The 18,007-nt window shown below is 37.8% G+C and overlaps 1 protein-coding gene across 1 annotated transcript; it reads right to left on the reverse strand.

The window, feature by feature from the left end:
* Positions 1 to 8,000: 8,000 nt before the first annotated feature.
* On the reverse strand, positions 8,001 to 13,691 carry LOC122031806 (bifunctional nuclease 1-like). The gene is made up of 10 exons (XM_042590956.1): positions 13,545 to 13,691; positions 11,520 to 11,826; positions 10,867 to 11,037; positions 10,739 to 10,788; positions 10,598 to 10,654; positions 10,286 to 10,351; positions 10,135 to 10,209; positions 9,368 to 9,486; positions 8,614 to 8,705; positions 8,001 to 8,299 (listed from the first exon to the last, which is right to left on the reverse strand). Exons 2-10 carry the CDS (start codon positions 11,815 to 11,817, stop codon positions 8,247 to 8,249), a joined length of 981 nt encoding a protein of 326 aa, XP_042446890.1. The 5' UTR covers positions 11,818 to 11,826; positions 13,545 to 13,691; the 3' UTR covers positions 8,001 to 8,246.
* Between the last annotated feature and the right edge of the window lie 4,316 nt (positions 13,692 to 18,007).

The raw sequence follows: 18,007 nt of genomic DNA on the forward strand, positions 1-18,007 counted from the left end.
TCAGGGCCTCCTATCCTGACATAAGGGTGGGAACCACACCAATAGATGCACGGTCATCAAACCAAATACATCATGTCTCCTGGACGCATGTCAATCATATGCAACCACCAAAATACAACATCCAAAATGCAGCAAGCACAAACAATAAATCCAATCCATGCATATGATGCAAATGACATGGTCACCCCTGACGCAGTCAGTCATCTCAAACACAATGGTGAGACCGAGTGGGTAGGGATATGACAATTGTGCACTCTGTCATCACTACTCCTGAGTGACCGAGTGGACATGATGTTGTTGGAGTACACCTATCCTCCTATTCCAAACATAGTGGGAGAGCCTAAGCTCTCATCTCCCTGTATCATAGTCAAGGGGAGGGATCCCTGCTCGCTACCACGTTGCAGTCACACCACTCATGAGCAGACCAGCAGAGCCCTGATAGAGCAAACTGCACATACCCTGCCTGATATACCACTAACCCGTGAGTGGTTGTGTGTGCAGATCATGTAACTAACGATGTGCTTAATAACAATGGAGTCGACAATCGCTCAGCATGCAATCATGCAAAATGGTGCATGACACTAAAGCATGTAAATCTTGAAAAAAATACCAGCCTCCTCATAATATGTACCAAAAAGGAAACCAAGTCCACAACAATGATCTAGGTACACATGCTAGAAAATAATACTAGGTACACATGCCAAGTAATAAACCTAGGTACACTTGCCAGGTAATAAAACTAGGTACACATGCCAAGTGGTAAATTAGTAGTTAGACCTATATCCGGTACTGCATTGTATGTCACTACTTCTATGAACAAAAGTACACATGGTAAGAATCAAGAAGACATAAGCAGAAACACACAACAGATAACACTATAGGCATACTACGGTATCAAGTAGTGACATACTAAAGCAGATAATAACATAACCATTACTACTAGTTATAACCTACTAAGCATATCAGATTGACAATATCAAAAGAGATAAGTCAAAGGTACCCGTCTCAAAAAGAAAGTCGTATTCGATAGATCCCACATCGAGACGCTCGTCCCGAATCAAAGTCCTATATCACATGTGTAATTTATCTAATTACATAGGCATCAATAGCTAATTTTCATTTAAAATAAATAGCTAACTCCAAGTCATTAATTCTCATTCAGATGATCAAATCCACTCTATTTTCCAACCTCAGCCTAAACCACCCAAGAACTAAATTCACATTAGATCCTTAATTACCATTAGATTAGATTGCAACATGATTTAACTTATCTTAGTCTACCCCATCATAAATCTCCATTTAATCAACCCTTTCATACAATAACATAACCCATGAGAAATATGGAAAGAACTGCTTATTCACAATGGAAATCATAGGCGGAGTAACTATAGAAACTCACCCGTGACATTTGGACAGTGATCAGATGCCACAACCTCAACAATAACTTATATCAGTCGATGGCAAACCCTAGTTAGCTAACCCTTCTCTAATTTGGACTCTAACAGCAGGATGCACCAAAGAGATCAACATTCGGTTCACCAAGAATTTGAACAACAGGCTATTTAGATGTTCTGTATATGTCCCGATCAAAGAAGAATTCAACAAAGGGAACACAATATGCGAAATCCATGCACCCTTAAAGTCTAGATGAGTACCTTGGTTGGTCTCCCCCTGGTGGTGGCACCCGATCGAGACCCCGTTTGCGGTGGCGCGAGTTTCATTCCCATAGATCAATCGACAAGAAGGGTGGCACTTACTTGATCTGCTAGCATAGCACTGTCAGAGGGACAAAGGTGCCCAAGGGAGTAGATCGGCTGCTAACGAATCCAGGCGATCGCTGGATCTTGTGGTTGGTTCGCTAAGGATAGCTGGCATCGTCAAGATCAGCTGGCAAACACCCAATTCCACCATGAGGGAGAGGCTGCGGGTGGAGGATCGGGAAGAAGGGTTCCGACAAGAGAGCCCTCAAGCAACAATGATAACCATGATTTAACTATATTATTTTAATTCATAATGCATGTTTTTAATGGTTTACTCATAGCTTAATCTTACATTTACATTACATTTCATAAATTGCATGTGATCTTAGACTTAATTACAATTTAGCCAATTATCACGGTATTTGATGCTAATATTTGATTATCATTTTGTAGGCATCAAAAGGGTCATGGACCTGATCAGATCAGACCGCATTTGTGCTCAAATCTAGGGTTAAACGAAGCGATCAAGCTTGGGAGAGATTTGGACCGTCTGTTGAAGATCGGAGAGATCTGAGCCATCCGTTGAGAATTTGGTCCGTCTAACCTAATGAGCAGTAGATCTGGACCATGGATGAAGATCAGTACTGTTGGATCGGATTTTGGGCTATTTTTCACCGTTGATTGAGCCTTGATCATTCTCAGCTGTTGGATCAGTTTTGAGAAGGATTTAAAAGCCTCGTGAGAAGCTACAGTGTCTTCGAGCTCGGTTCGCGATTTGTGCTACAGTGTGTGCGTCTTCTTCTTCGCGGCCGCAGCTCCCATTCCTCAAATCAGATCCGAGAGTTTACCTTCTTCAAGGACGATGATCTCCAGCTGCCGGCGTTCAATCTCCGGTGATCAGAGAGAGATCGAGGGAGGTTTCCAGATTGTGACTTGGGTTCTGCTTCATCACCGTATACCCGATCGAGGGAGGTTCCAGATCGGCGTTATTCGCTTCCACCAGAGCTTCAAGGGAGGTTTCCGGGAGCTACTAATCTCTTTCCGATCTTCATTCCATAGCAAGGCTGTGTCGATTTGGCCATTCGATCTGGTTTGCAAATTCATAGAATTCTCCTCTGTTCTTCGGATGGTGAGGTTACCAGTTGAATGCGAGCTTTGAGGGAGGTTTCCAAGAGCTGTGAGCATCCCCTGGTAATAGAAGGAAGCTTGGTTGATTGTAGTTGGATGCTTGAAGAGAGGTTTCCAATGGCATCACTGTCCACAGCAGGTTGAGGGGAGTTTGAGCTTGGATACAGATTGTGGAATGTTTAGGTTTTGGTTTTTCTTTGTCTTTGATTTGGTTTATTCTTGAATTTGCTCAGATCTGAAGATCTGATAGATAGTTTGCATATGATTCCTTGTTTAGGAATTATTATTTCAATTTCAGTTTAAGTTCAATTCTTCAATTCTATTCTTAATGTTTTTTCTTGTAGTTTCAGTTTAATTTGAGTTTCTTTAATCCGAATTTTGTGCAGCTACTATATTGTTTGCAATTTATGTTCATTTTGAGTTTACAATTCTGTTACTACTTGTTTGTAGGTTAGACTATCTAGTTAGCACAGCTTGTGTATGGTTCATTTGATATGCTAAGACCGTGATCATGCTTAAATGTGAATGCTTATTTTGATGAATAGATTGCTACCTCTGTTTAATGCTATTGCGATTGAATTCTTGAGCTTGATTGTTAAAATGATTGTGATTGAGAATTGGATGTAGATTGGTTTAGTAAAGGGTGTCTAAACTCTGAGTTTACTTGTTATGGAGATCGAGAATTGAATTATTTGATGTAATGATGCTTTGAGAGCCAAACTTAATTGATGCCAAATTGATGAGATTGAAAAGAATCAATTTAGATGAGAACAACATTTCTTTGATGCTATTCTTGACTTAGTTGAAATTAGATTTTGATTGGAGCCACTTCTAGAATTCACACACTCACTACTTATCCTTGGAAAAATATGACTTGAGACTCCATACTACACGAGTTTTCATTTAGTTTAGTTGAGTTCCTAATCTTTATTAATTTGATGCGTCTCGTGACATGTAAAAAGGCAACACCAAATTTTGGCGTTTGCTCTATCGGGGCTCATAGCCGCTGGTTCTCGTGCTCCAAGAAGGCCAATCTTTGGCACATAACCAGACTTTCCACCCAGAACTGCAATTAAAAGAAGTAGTTGTTGGGCCCTTGACATCCGTTAAAGGGGGAGGGGGTGAAAAACGTCTTACCCAAATTGTCGCTTTCTATAATTGTTAGTACATAGCAAAATACAAAATAAACTAACAAAATAGAAAGACAAACCCAATGACACGTTCATTTAACGTGGTTCGGAGACAAAGCTCCTACTTTACGGCTATCCATAAGGTGGGCGCTCCTGATTCGTCAGTCGATGACTCCCCAGAAAACTTCCGACTAGCTCACGTAACTCCTTGTGGGTGGAGAAACCTCCTCACAACTCGTACAAGAACGCTTGGGATGCTAGGTCACTTGGAAGACTACTAATAGAGGTTAATCACCTCTATTTCGTCAACTTTGCCCAAACATTCTGAACTCTATTTTCCTACCACCAGTCAACTAGTAAAAATACTAGTCAACTAGGCCTGAGTGAAATTCGACCGTTATAGGCTAACGACTCGATACTGTCGACTGATGAAAATATCAGTCGACTGCTCCACATGGGTTGAGCGAACAGAGATATTATGTTCCCTACCAGTCGACTGATGAAAATATCAGTCGACTGCTATAGTAACTGTATAGTACTGTTATAGTAATTGCTACAGTAATTGCTTCAGTAAAATCCTAAATCTAGGATTGTAACTCCCGTGTACATTCACTCAGCACTCACCCTTGCCTAACCAACCTAGACCTAGCTTTCTAGTTTCCTCCATCAACCTTGCGTCCCTCGGATATTTCCCCATCTTTCATGTCTTGCCTTCAAGAGCTTGCTTCGACCTTGTCATTATTGTCAAGTCTTCTTTTGCCAAGAGGCCTCCCATCCGGGACTTCAACCTTTGTCAAGTCACACTTGAACTTACGTTGCTAAGACTACATACTTGGACTTACACTGCCAAGACTCCTCTTGGACTTTTCTCTTTTGCCAAGATCACACTTGGACTTTCCTTGTTGTACCTGTATCCTACTCATTCACAATGCATATCAAATACAATAATAAATCTAACTTAAACCTTTTCCCAAACATCAAAATCTAGGGCACCTAGATTGCTCCAACAACAGTTAGTGCCGACTGGGAAAAATGAATAAAAAATTTCGGCTAAACTTACCCAAGTTTATTTCTGACTAAAACTGTCAGCGAGCTCCCCAGGCAGAATGGTCGCTACTCTGACCCTAGCGTCTACTTTGGTCTACACTAGGGGGCCTTGAATTTTAATTTGGTGCTTTGGGGAGTGCGACTCAGCATCATCTGGATGACGCCACTCGTCAGTTAGCAAGCGGATGTGATATGTTTATAGTCGCTCGGATCCAAAGGCTCTAAGGTGGCCTTGCCCTAGGATTTGGATATGGGGGAGGAACGAATAGTGAAAGTGGGGGCTTCTGTGCTGACTGACAAGGGTGGCAGATAGGAGATCGACGGTGCGAATATCATCCCGACCGGCAACCCGGACAAAAAGGGAGTCTGATCAGAAGGAGGAGGAGTCGGTAGGATAGCCTCCCTCTTAGGAATTGAAGAGGAAGAAGTCTCGCCTCGCTCAGACTGAGGTCGGGGAGTCACTACGGGAACAGGGGCCTGTAAAGTCAAAGTTGTTGAGCGGGAGGAAGACTCCGGTCGGTGCCTCTTGCGGCGCTGGATCAATGGCTCGCAAAAGGTGGCTGACTCTGACAGAACCACAATCGGCACCATAGAGGGGCGCTCAGGTGACAGCCACCCGGCTTCCCCCTGCTTTGCTGGTCAGCTCTTCGAAATTCTCGACTGACAACAAACCACGACTCTCCAGCTTGGCCACTCCTTTGGCATTAATTTCCGCATCGACAAGCTTACTCTTGCCGCTTAACATCTCCCTCATCATGATTTGAGTTGGAAAAAAAAAGAGAAATTAGTTAGCTTCAAAGATGTCAGGAAGAAAAATGACGTACCTAGAAGGGCGAGCGACCATGTTAGGATAGAGCTTAGCCCAAACACATACAAGACTCCTTCCAACAGTAGTTTATGTATGTGATACTTCTAACCAGTCAGACTCGCGGTTGCTTGGATTTAAGCTGGCTCGTCTCAGTATCTCTTGAGGTAAGGAGGTTTTGACAGTTCTATCTGCCAACCGGTTAGAAAGACAGGATGATTGGGGAGACGGAGGAAGAAATAATGTTATTTCCAGTGCTTATTTAAGATGGACATTTTGTCAAAATAAACAACACCCACTTGGGCTTGAAAAAGGAAGGTGTCTGGCTCAGACAACTTTGGAGTGTAAAAGTAGTGAAACATACGAGATAAAAGGGGAATCCCGTACAGACAGAATAGTACAACAACCCCACATAGTATCCTAATGCAATGGAATGTGAAAGTATCTACAAACTTCAGAGAAGAAGGAATGGATGGGAAAACGTAGGCCGACAAAGAACTGGTCTTTGAAGAAGGGAAGAAAGCTCTCCGGAGGTGTATGGGAGCAAGCATAAGCAGAGGGGATGGTGATTTGGTAATCGTCGAGAATATGGTAAGTCAGTTCATTTGATTGACCTCATCACCGTTAAAATCAGACTCGGTGGAGGTGTACCACAGAACATGCCATGAATAGGAGGGAGAAGTCAGAAACCAAAGGGAAGAAAAGAGAGAGCTTACTGAAGAAAGATCGTCGGCGATGAAGCAGGAGCAAAAAGCATAAGAGAAGACAATGAACGAAGATGATAGGCGGTGAGAAAGAAAATTACAGGCTTAAAAACCTTGTCTGTAGCTACCCCAAGCCATTCGATCAAGGGTTTTGGAAAACGAGACTTAATCTAGGTCGTTGAATTCAAAGGAGCGACCGTCACATTAGATTCCAACAGTGGCTTGCCACATCATACATGTGACGGCAGAAGAATGTGACACATGACGTTCGATTATAGGTGACATTAATGAAAAAGAAGAACAATGATTAAAAAGCATGGTCAAGCGTGCTTTGCATTAATGGTTAGGAATTTGAACGGTTTCCGAAAAGTTACGGTGACATCAGCGGCAATTAAAAGGCACTAAGTAGGGGTAAATGCTCAGATTAAAGATTAGAAGAAAGTTAGAAAATTGCTAAGTGTTGTCCACGACAGAACCAACCTCGGAGTATGAATAGACGATCGGAAGAGTGACCAAAAAGAAGTTAAAAAATGGCTAAAGCGCGCGTCTTAGCCAAGCCGCAACTCTAAACCCTAGCACCTCCGGTCGGGAAAAAAGGCAGCTTCTCGACAAACGATAGGAGGCAGGAGGAGTACACATCATAGCCGAGTGACAACTCTAAACCCTGAAACATCCGATCGGGACGAAGAGTTGCAGAACATACTAATCGTCTAGTCAGTCGGACTTGCAACCTCCTTCGACTAAACTTGAGAGGAAGACTTGTGATACGGTAATGAAAAGAAGCCTTACAAAAGATGTCAAAGCAGGAGAGAACGATTGATGTGGAGGTCAAAGTAAAGACAGTTGAAGCGCAGATCCCCCAATCGGGCGTAGTGGGCTGAACAGGTCGGTCGGTCGATCGTCCGTTGAGAACCTATGACTGTTATAAAAATCAAAACTTAAATCCCCTGGACCATCGTCCCGGCCGGATGCCATGACCGGTTGGATGAAATACAATCCTTTAACAACGGAAAGGCCGAATAAAGGAAGATGATCAAGTGGGGAGCGGGGACGTCCTTGCCAAGCCGCCCCGATCGTTGACTACCAGAAGGAATAAGCAGCAGATATAAAATTATGGGACATACTCATCACGTTCAATCACTTTCTCTGCATATTAAACTAAATTTCAGTGATGCACTCACTGCTCGCTCAATCAGTGAATCGCTAATTAGTAATTTCTCACTTTCACTTTGAAGGAAAGAAATTTGCAACCTCATTGAACCTTTTCCCTCTATTTCTTTTCCCAGATATCAACTGCAATTTGTTGCGAGTTGTGCATCCAGGGAACAGCCACATTTTGAATTGGAAGTAAAACTAGTAAAAAAAAAAATGATAGAATTTGTCAACACTTACATGCGAAGTAGCCAAACAGTGGATGTGAAACGTATAGATCGGCAATGAACCATTGGCTCCCAGAAGCCAGGTTCCAACGTTATACACTGATATATGAACATATATCTGGCAAATGCTGCCAACATGGATTTAAACACTACAACCATATTCACAAGATTGTTGTCCATCTGTTACTTACATCAAGTATGTGCATGCATAAAATCACAGTTATTAGGAGCCTCTAAGCCATCTATATACATCCCAGTTGATTGCTCCCCCAAAAAATAAAGTTAGTCGAATTACATACACAAGGACTTGATCACAAATTTCAAACGGGAGTACAGGGTCGCAGTGAAACCTCTCATGTCCAGTTCTTTTTTTTCCTAAGCTGATGAAGCTGGTCCCTCCACTGAGCTGCAAGATCTCAAGTAATTAGAATAATAAGCATAGACAAGTTAATAGGCTGTTATGTAGTTTGGGCTGGGTTGGTTAATTTCCATCAACCCATTTTATTTTGGTTGCGACCCTACTGCAACGCAACGCCAATCTAAGTGCCTTGGGGGGTCAGATTATGTATATTAGAATTTATATGGCCCTTTATGAGGCATTTTTAGACATCAAAAAAGTAAAAACATCTCAGACAACTTATTTGTTAACCAAGTACTATAATACTATAATAGTAGAATCTGCAACATGGCATGTAATAGAAATTAGTAAATGTGTTTTACCAGCATCTTTGTAACGCTCCTCAATAGCTGCAGTCAACATGTTTCGTGTCAACCAGAACTCTTCCGTCTCCATGCAGGGCTGACCATCAGGCCTGGTTGGAGAAACAAGTGAATTGTATCAAGACCTTAAGAAAAAGAAATGTGAAAAAAAGACAGAAAACAACGAATTAGAAAAACAAAATGCCAAACGAATTGTTTCAACTATGACGTAGGCTACAGATCTGATCACGCTATTGAACTTTAAGGAAATATAACTGGTTATTACTTTGATCTTTCAAATCGGTTTTAATTGTATTGAAGTAGATTTTTTTCCCTCTCCCCTCTATCCATCATATGTTTAATCCTAATTAATTTAACTTGACTAATTACAAAATTAGTTGGATATGATTCGACATGTTCATATCATCTAAATTTATTTTCTCTAATATCAGCATCTATTGGAACATCTAACTGCCCCTCCAGAGTAATAATACTTTCATTTATCTTATAATGATCATGAAAGAAAATGAAAGAAAAACAAAACTAATTGATCTTCAGCCATTAGAAACAATCCTAGGACCAAATCATAGCAGCAAAACTTTTCCTTATGTATAGTTAGTATGATCAGCTTATGATAAAAGGGAATGGAGATAAATTTTACACGGAGAGGAAGACCAAAGACTTCTAAAGAAACAAACAATAAGATACTGTTGGGATGCAAAATTTGGATTGAAAGATCTCTTTACGGTTCGACATAAATACAAGATGTCTGTACCTATCAAGTTCCATAAACAGTATTCCATCTGATGGAGGAGCCTGCATTACTGGCTTGGTTGGCTCAACAACTCTCAATCCATCAGTGTAGGCAAGATGTCTGTTGACTTGTATGGGAACCTGCATAAGTGAAACCATATGCAAGCACATACAAACATTAAGCATATCTTCATATTACATGATGTACAGAATAAGAATTGGCCGGTGCGCCAAGCCAAAAAAATTGTTATAGGAATACAGAAGTGTCATGGGCAGATTAACCAACATAGGTTTTCACTAACAGAAATAAAATTCAGGTTAATTAGTGGCTATCTAAACAATGATTAACAAATCAAGTAAGAAGAAACAAATCAATTAAATCCACAGCTCAACTTTGATGGAAAATATTAGTTTAAGCAGTCATTTCCAGCATTCTGATGCTTTGCCAATGGGTTTTCTGGTTCCAGACACCCATCACGTCTATGGCTATGGTATGCCAATCCTCTTATCAATTTGCATTAAATAAAGGATGGTCAGTCACAAGTTCCATATCAAGCAACAAATGAGTTGGAATCTAATTGTCAGACACCTCCAGATCTAAAACAATCCCAATTTCTGAAGGAAAGAAGTTTGGCAAGTTCAAAGACTGAGCCCTTTCCAACATTATGAACATAGGAACCACAGGTAGAACACCTCTCTTAATCAGAAAATTTACAGATCTCTAGATGTTGATGCTAAATTATGCTGCAAGATTTACCTAGATTCAAGTTTTTGAGAGCTAGAACAAACCTTGCATCGAACAGCCAGATTGATGGCGTCGGAAGGTCTCAAATCCAAGCTAATAGTCTCTTTTTCATTGCCTACCTACACATGAAGAAAGTGTAACTTCAGAACCCATTCACAATAAAGTAGATCGCAAAGACCATATAATGATATAGACCTTTGAGAGATACAGCTGAGCAAAGTAAGCCTCGTTCACTCTCTTGGTGACCCTAACAACTTTAACCTGTAACAAGCAATGTCATTTCATCAAAAGGTTTAAAAGAAACAAAATCTTAGAACTGCAAGTGGAGAAGAAGAAAAAACAAAAACTGGCTATAGCCTAAATACAAATGTGGAGTCTGCACAACCAAGTTTGACTATAGCCTAAATACTATGATATGTTATTGAAAAAATATCTTAGGCACCTTTCAAATTGTAGTCAAACACAAAGGATCAAGGATTTCAAGTGACTAGGAATACATCAACTTACCACCCACCCCAGCTCCTCAATCATCAGTTTGACTACTTGATAAAAAGTTGGTCTAGCCTGATAACAATCATATATCAAATATTATTCTTTTCCAGAATGTAATAATTGATAAACACAAAATCCAAAAAAATGCAGTCTTACAATTGGAACATCCCGAATCGCAGCCATCAGCAAAACACTAGGCATTTCCACTGGAAATGAAGAAATTTAAGAATCATTTTGTGGGGGAAAAGTAGTATTTATAAGAAGCTAGCAAAGGAAATACATACTAACGATAATAGGAAGCAGAAGACCACTTCCATCTTCCATCTTCAACACAATTGCGGGGTGAGAAGCATAGTCTAGTGAGCCCCCACCTTGGGAGGTATTATGTGTGCACCTTAAGTATCTACCATCACGCATTTTTATCATAAATCCATCTGATCCGCTTCTAACCTGAACTGCTTGTCCAACAGAAATATCATGTAATCTATGAACCTTACAAAAATCAGAAGCCTACAGCTTACAGGACAGTTTCCACAATAAGTCAAATCAATTAATATTGTTAGTATGCATGAATTACAGTAGTTTCAACTTTCAATGACCTCTAAGGTTATAACACTAGCTTCCACACAACCAAAATAAATTCTTTGTTGATCTAAATTCTAATGCCCTATCCTTGCCGAGGAAGGGCATAAGTAGCACCAAATCATCCATCTTTTTCCCCTTAAATCATATGGTTAGAATAACTGAAACCTAGCTATATTAGCATGAAGACTACAGGAAAAATATATTAAATACCTATGGAGATAAGGGCTTTAGTATGCTAACTGTTAAATGGGAAATTTTTGAGACAACTATAAATACATGGGATCTTCAGTGAGAGAGAAATATGCCAAACCTCAATTATCACAAGAAAACAAATTGAGTTCAAGGATATTACCAGCTTCGATCACAGAAGAGTTTACATACTCCTCATCATTTGCATTGAAATTGCCAGCCATGCTTCCATTACCATCAGAAGAGGAACTGAAACTACAACGGATGCACCACTGTTTCTTACCACACGGTTTCAGAGATATGCCACCGACATGAAGTTTGCTTTTGCATCTATGTTTGTACCCCCAACCATGAATAGACACGGCCTTTGAGCTGTGATTTGTGATAACAGAACCAGATATTCCAGAGTAACTTGCATGAATATCAAGGAGGCAGTTAATTGCTCCCTCTAGAACTCCCATCTTAGTCTCCTTCAGGACAAGCATCAAATTTTAATGATGATGCAAAAAACTTAATTGGCAATAGGATAGACTAGGAGTGATAAGAGTACTACATAGTATCGTGAAATATAACATTGTGATAAAGAGAACCATAAATGCCTTGTTTTACAAACTCTTAGCCTAAAATATAACTAGGTAATGTGAATCCCCAAAGTTGTTGCTTCATTTAGTGGATTCTCAAGTTACATTGTCAGACTCGAGTCCAAAAGTAAGACCAAATCATCACATAATTTTATGTAGAAATAACATAGATATCTTGTAAAGCAAAATATTAGCATGAAAAATATAAACCGGTAATGCAGAGCTCCAAAGTTGTAGCGCATAGCTTCTCATATGTTGGATTCTCAATATATAATGTCAGACTCATACAATTCCAAAGACAGACCAAATTATCACATGATTTCATGTAGATCACTACAAACACAGTAGATTCTTCAAGAATGTTTGCCAACAAAAATTCTTAATCCAATCTAATTTGGAGATGGGATATATAAAAATAAGTTGAATAAATTTTTAGCAATCACTATTTCACTTTGGATAGACTGTAGACCAAGATCATCTAGGGTACATGAAAAGGAAGAAGACTTAATGTAGCTTTTGGATTAGAAAGAGTAAGATAGGAAGCTTTTTGTGAAGGTTTTCTACCATCACATCAATTTTTTAAACCATCTTGTTTCAGTCCCCCTGAAAAGACAAGTCAAACTGATTATACCATCTGGCTAACAACAAATTCCCCCCCATCGCATCTAAATACTTTATCAAGAGGCACTTAGCAGAACTTCAATGTCAAAGAATATATTCATAAGAATGGTCAAGGGGATAAAACTTCCTTTGCTTCTTTATGTCCTAGTAACATCTTGATTGAGAATTTCAAGAAACAAATGCAATCTAATCCATATACAAGACCGCATAGAATACCTCTGTCCTAGTGTTCCTTATCTGGAAATAAAGAAACAAACTCAGCAAACTTGCATTGCTTAGCTGTAATTATTGCACTGCAAATATCACAATTTAAAGCCGTCACAATGGATGACTTATAGCACACTGTCTTTGATGATCTTTCCCGCTAATGAGATATTTTGATTTTTTTTTTTCAACATAAATTCAATTTAGCCAATTCTAAAAAATTCTGACAGCCATATAAAATTTTTATAAAATGTAGTAACAAGGAATCACGCACTCAATCCAAAGTGCAATAATATCACTTATTTACTTACCATTTTTTTTTCGTCATTTGTTTTTTTGAAGCTTCTTTCTAAAATATTCCTGTAGACATACTATGATCCTTGTCATCATCCGTAGTTCCGAATAATTTTTTTTTTAAAAAAAAAAAAGACGACCCTTTTCTAAAATTTAACCTGAATCGCTAAGGATCCGGTCAATTTATGCACACTGGGATCATACACAACATGATCGAGAAAAAAATACCATGATATTACACTACTACAACAGGATCGAGGACTAATTGCAATATTTCATTGAACGAAACAGTCTTTCAGTGGATGTCAAAAAACAGGGACATCTTCCTTTTCGGAAAAGGAACATGAACACCTAAGACCTACCGCAAAAGACAGCGAATACCAACCTTAGGCAACTACATATCGGACACAAAACAGGCGACTACAAAGATCAAAAGAGGGCCGATTAACCAAACAAAAAAGGGCAAGAGGATCGATGAACAAAAATACCTAAAGATCCTGAAATTGCCAATCAAACTGGAACTCCCCGGCGAAGAAGAATCTCGTTATCTCAAGTCCTTAGAAGGGCACTCTGCTTTCCGACAATCCGATTCCAAATTCGAAGCCCCATTCCCCAACTCCCACACTGTGGTTATAATGAGGTAGATACAGCGTTAAGGGTGTACAATATTACTGATACACCCTTCCTCCTCCAGGTAAATAGCGAATACATTTATTAAAATAGGAAATTACATGAGGTTATTTTTGTACTTCCAGTGCTTTTATTCGCTGTCCCTACGTCATCCGTTCATCGATTTCCACCGCAGTTTTGAAAGTTTCCGCTGAACTCAAAAGACATAATTACCCTTAAACAAGTCAACTTCGTACTAGCTGCACGGCAGCGGAGTTGAGAATTTAGAAGCAACCGAGGGCAATGTTTATATACCGAACGACAAAACGGGTAATCGCCGGTGAAGATATCCAGAAGTGGAACAATGCCTACCTTGGTCAGCGAATGGCCGGCACGTGTCCACGCAGTAGAAGCCTGGATAAAAATCTTGTTCTTTATTCTTAGAGTTTCTGATTATTTTTTTTTTCTTTCAATGCAGATATTTAAAGTATGTTTTTATTGGAACGTGAAAATTTGGATATGAAATTTGAAATAATAAAGGAATTTACATGCATTTGGCTGTTGGTCGTAATACCATTATTTCAAACTTCAAAGTGGTAACTTATTTTTTAATTTCTTAGGTATTTCAAAATTGAGTTCATTTTTTACAAATTAACTAATGAATTATGAATTATTTTTAAATGGACGGTTGATTTAAAGATATTAAGTTGATAGGAGAGTATATCTTTTTTCCATAATTTTTTTTTATCATCAGATCATTAGAATTCGATTAAAATTGATTATGATCTCATCTAAGTTTACATTTCTATTTAGATTATAGTTTAAATCAAGCCCTACAATCTTTTTTAGGTTCACCTTCCTACTTAAATTCTAATTTAGGTTGAGTCAGACGGTTGGAGGTCGTCGACGATGAGCGGGCCACCCATTTATCGGTGTCATACAGTCTGTCCAACCAGCAACAACCTTTAGTCGTTTGGCTCCACCCAAACTATAATCTAGGTGGGAAGGTGAATTCAGAGGAGATCACAATTAATTTTGATCAGATTCTAACCACGATCGGACGTACAAATAATTGAAGGGATTAAGAAAGAACCAGATATTACAAACTAGAGGATCTAAACTCGAGTTAGTACTTTTCAATTTACCTAGTAATCAATAAAAATAAATTTTTATAAAGCCGAATCGATCATCCATCAAATTAGTCAGTATAAATTAACTATATAATATATAAATCTTTTATAATACCATCATTATTAAAAAATTTAATTAATTTAATTTTTAATCAAATTAATCAAAATTTAATCTTTGATTTATTATTTTTTATTGAAAATTGGATAGATTCAATTAGTTTCAATAAATTTTAATTTATTCGATTTTAATTACGTTACTCTTACGAGCACACAAACTTGAGAGGAAGTCTGACTTTTTCAACCCAGTGGTAGAAGTAAAACAAATTAAGAAACTATAGAAAAATATTTATGTTATTTGTGTGGTGGGTTTAGTCTCTTAATGGCTATCTGTGTTACATGAAAATATAAGCCTAAGATTTGTGGGCCTTGAACATCTCAACTATGAAGCCCGCAAACAAATCATCTCCCAACCAACTCACATCCCACAATTGGAACAAGAAGTTCTGTAGTGACTAGTGAGCACAAAATGCAAATGACTTCTCTTCCTTGATGGAGTAGAGGAGGTTGAAGGTGAAAAAGAAAAGAAGAATGACTCTGGCAAGATAAAAGTAGGCAAGCAATCGTTTATTTCCCAACTCCATGACTTAACTCCTTACAGAAAGTGGTCACTGACTCTAGCAAAATAAAAGCTGAGCAATGGCCTATTCCTACCTCCACAACTTAGCTATGTTGATTTCATGCACACACAAAAATTGGATGAGCAAGATTTCGTACCAAGCCAGCAACCTTGGGAACTGACACGTAGGGTTGTTCCTTGATACAATAGATAAATGATTAATTTTCGATGAGCACATATTTTCATATAAAAAATTTTCCTTATCCCATAGTTAATCTGATGATTGACTATAAGATAATCACATAATTTATCTTTTTTCATATAATTTAAGAACGGATTATGAGAAATACATGGGATGAGTATAATCACCTTTTTACTATCACGTAGAGTTGTTCTTCTAGAATCATTATTTTGAGGAGTTTCTTGTGTCTCTTGAATTATGTAACTAATTATTTCCTTTCCCTTCTTAATTCAACTTTTTATTGAACCATGTAAATAAGTTTTCGAAATTATCGAATCGCATATCCTAGTTTTAAAATTAACAAATCGCATACTTATTTCCAATTTTATTACTGTTCTAGTTGAGTACTTTGTTTAAGAAGTCGAATCAATATTTTTTAGTTGGTTTTGATAGATTTAGGGGGCGTTTTGTTTAAGGGAATAGGAGTGGGGAATGGGAATGAGAATCATTGATTGTCATTGTTAATGGTTGGATTATAGGAATAGGAATACAAATAAAGGAATGAATCCTTGAAATTGGGTAATAACTCATTCCCATATACCTCCCCTTCAATGAGTCATTATCCTATTTTCATCAATCAAAATATTCCTTTATTCCAAAAATACCCTTGACCTAAAACTAAAATTTTCTCCCTTAATATCAAATATCAAAATATATTTATTTATTTTTTCTTTCATATCACTTCTCTCTCCTTATTCTCTTTCATCATTTTATTACACACTTTCTCTCTCCTTAATCTCTCTTTCCTCTTTCTCTCTCATCATACTTTCTCTCTCAACATACTTTCTCTCTCCTCAATCTCTTCCATCGCACTCTCTTCCTTCTTTTTCTCTCATCATACTTTCTCTCTCATCATATTTTCTCTCTCCTCAATCTCTCTTGTCACACTCCCTCCTTTTTTTTCCTCAACACACTTTCTCTCTCATCATATTTTCTCTCTCTTCAATCTCTCCCATCACACTCACTGTTCTCTTTTTTTCTCATCACACTTTCTCTCTCATCATACTTTCTCTCTCACCATACTTTCTCTCTCCTCAATCTCTCTCATCACACACTCTCTCCTCATTTTTCTCATTGCATTTTCTCTCTCTTCATCCTCTCCCATCATACTTTCTCTCACATTATATTTTCTCTCTCATCATGCTCTCTCCTATCACACTCTCTTTTCTCATTTTCTCTCAGCACACTTTCTCTCTCTTCATTCTTTCTCATCACACTTTTTCTCTCATGAGACTTTCTCTCTCATCATTCTCTTTCATCGTATTTTTCTCTCACATCTAATTTTTTCTCTTAATTTCTTTTAAGGGTAAAAAAGGAAATTTTGATTTATTCCGATAGAAAATATGCAACTAACCAAACATTGCTTTTAAGAGTGATATTCATGCTCATACCCATTCCCATTCCACAATATAATGATTCTCATTCCGATTCATATTCCTAGGAAAGAACCAAACGCCCCCTTATATTCAAAAAATCATTGCTCTCAGTATATTAAGTAAATTAATATTTGAGGACATTTTCACAATTAAAAAATTAGACAAATACATAAAAACTGATTTCATGTCATTCAGAAATCTTTAGCTCCATCAGTTGATTTCAACTTTGAATATGAATGTTCCTAAAAAATTAATTCGTACTCAAAAAATCATTATTCTGAATATATTAAATAAAATTAATGTTTGTGAGCATGAATATAATTATAAGAACTAGACGAACTTATAAGACCTAGTTTCACATCATTCTGAGTTCTTTAGATCCATCAATCGATTTAGGTTTATTCGACTAAAATTTGTTGATAGACCTAGAGTCCTCGGAATGACGTGAAACTAGGTTCTTTGAGTTCGTCTAGTTCTTATGATTATATGCATGCCCTCAAACATTAATTTGACCAAATATATTGAGAGTAGTGATTTTTTTTAACATGAATGTGTTAAAAAAAAATCTAATCGACATTAAAAATCATTGTTCTCAATATATTGGGTAAAATTGATATTTGAGGATATTTATATAATCAGAAGAACTAGAAAAATACATAGGAACTAGTTTCATGTCATTTTGAAATCTCTAGGTCCATTAGCCAGATTCAGCCAAAATCAGTTAATGGTTGATCTAGAGAGGTCAGAATGATATGAAATCAGGTCTTATGAATTCGTCTAGTTCTTATGATTATATTCATACTCTCAAGTATCAATTTGACCTAATATATTGATTTTTTTTAGCATGAATTAATTTTCTTAATACATTCGTATTCAAAGGTAGAAACCGGCTGATAGACTTAGAGATTTTAGAATGATATGAAATCAGTTTTTATGTATTTGTCTAGTTATTCTAATTGTAAAAATATCCTCAAATATC

Source organism: Zingiber officinale, chromosome 11A (genome assembly GCF_018446385.1).
Source record: "Zingiber officinale cultivar Zhangliang chromosome 11A, Zo_v1.1, whole genome shotgun sequence".
NCBI lineage: Eukaryota > Viridiplantae > Streptophyta > Magnoliopsida > Zingiberales > Zingiberaceae > Zingiber > Zingiber officinale.

Excerpts from the sequence above, each read along its gene's own strand:
- LOC122031806 (XM_042590956.1), bottom strand. The coding sequence starts at position 11,817 with ATGGGAGTTCTAGAGGGAGCAATTAACTGCCTCCTTGATATTCATGCA. Across the intron at positions 10,655-10,738 it reads CGATTCGGGATGTTCCAATT|GCTAGACCAACTTTTTATCA; the intron begins GTAAGACTGCAT and ends GATTGTTATCAG. Across the intron at positions 8,300-8,613 it reads GGAGCGTTACAAAGATGCTG|CTCAGTGGAGGGACCAGCTT; the intron begins GTAAAACACATT and ends GAGATCTTGCAG.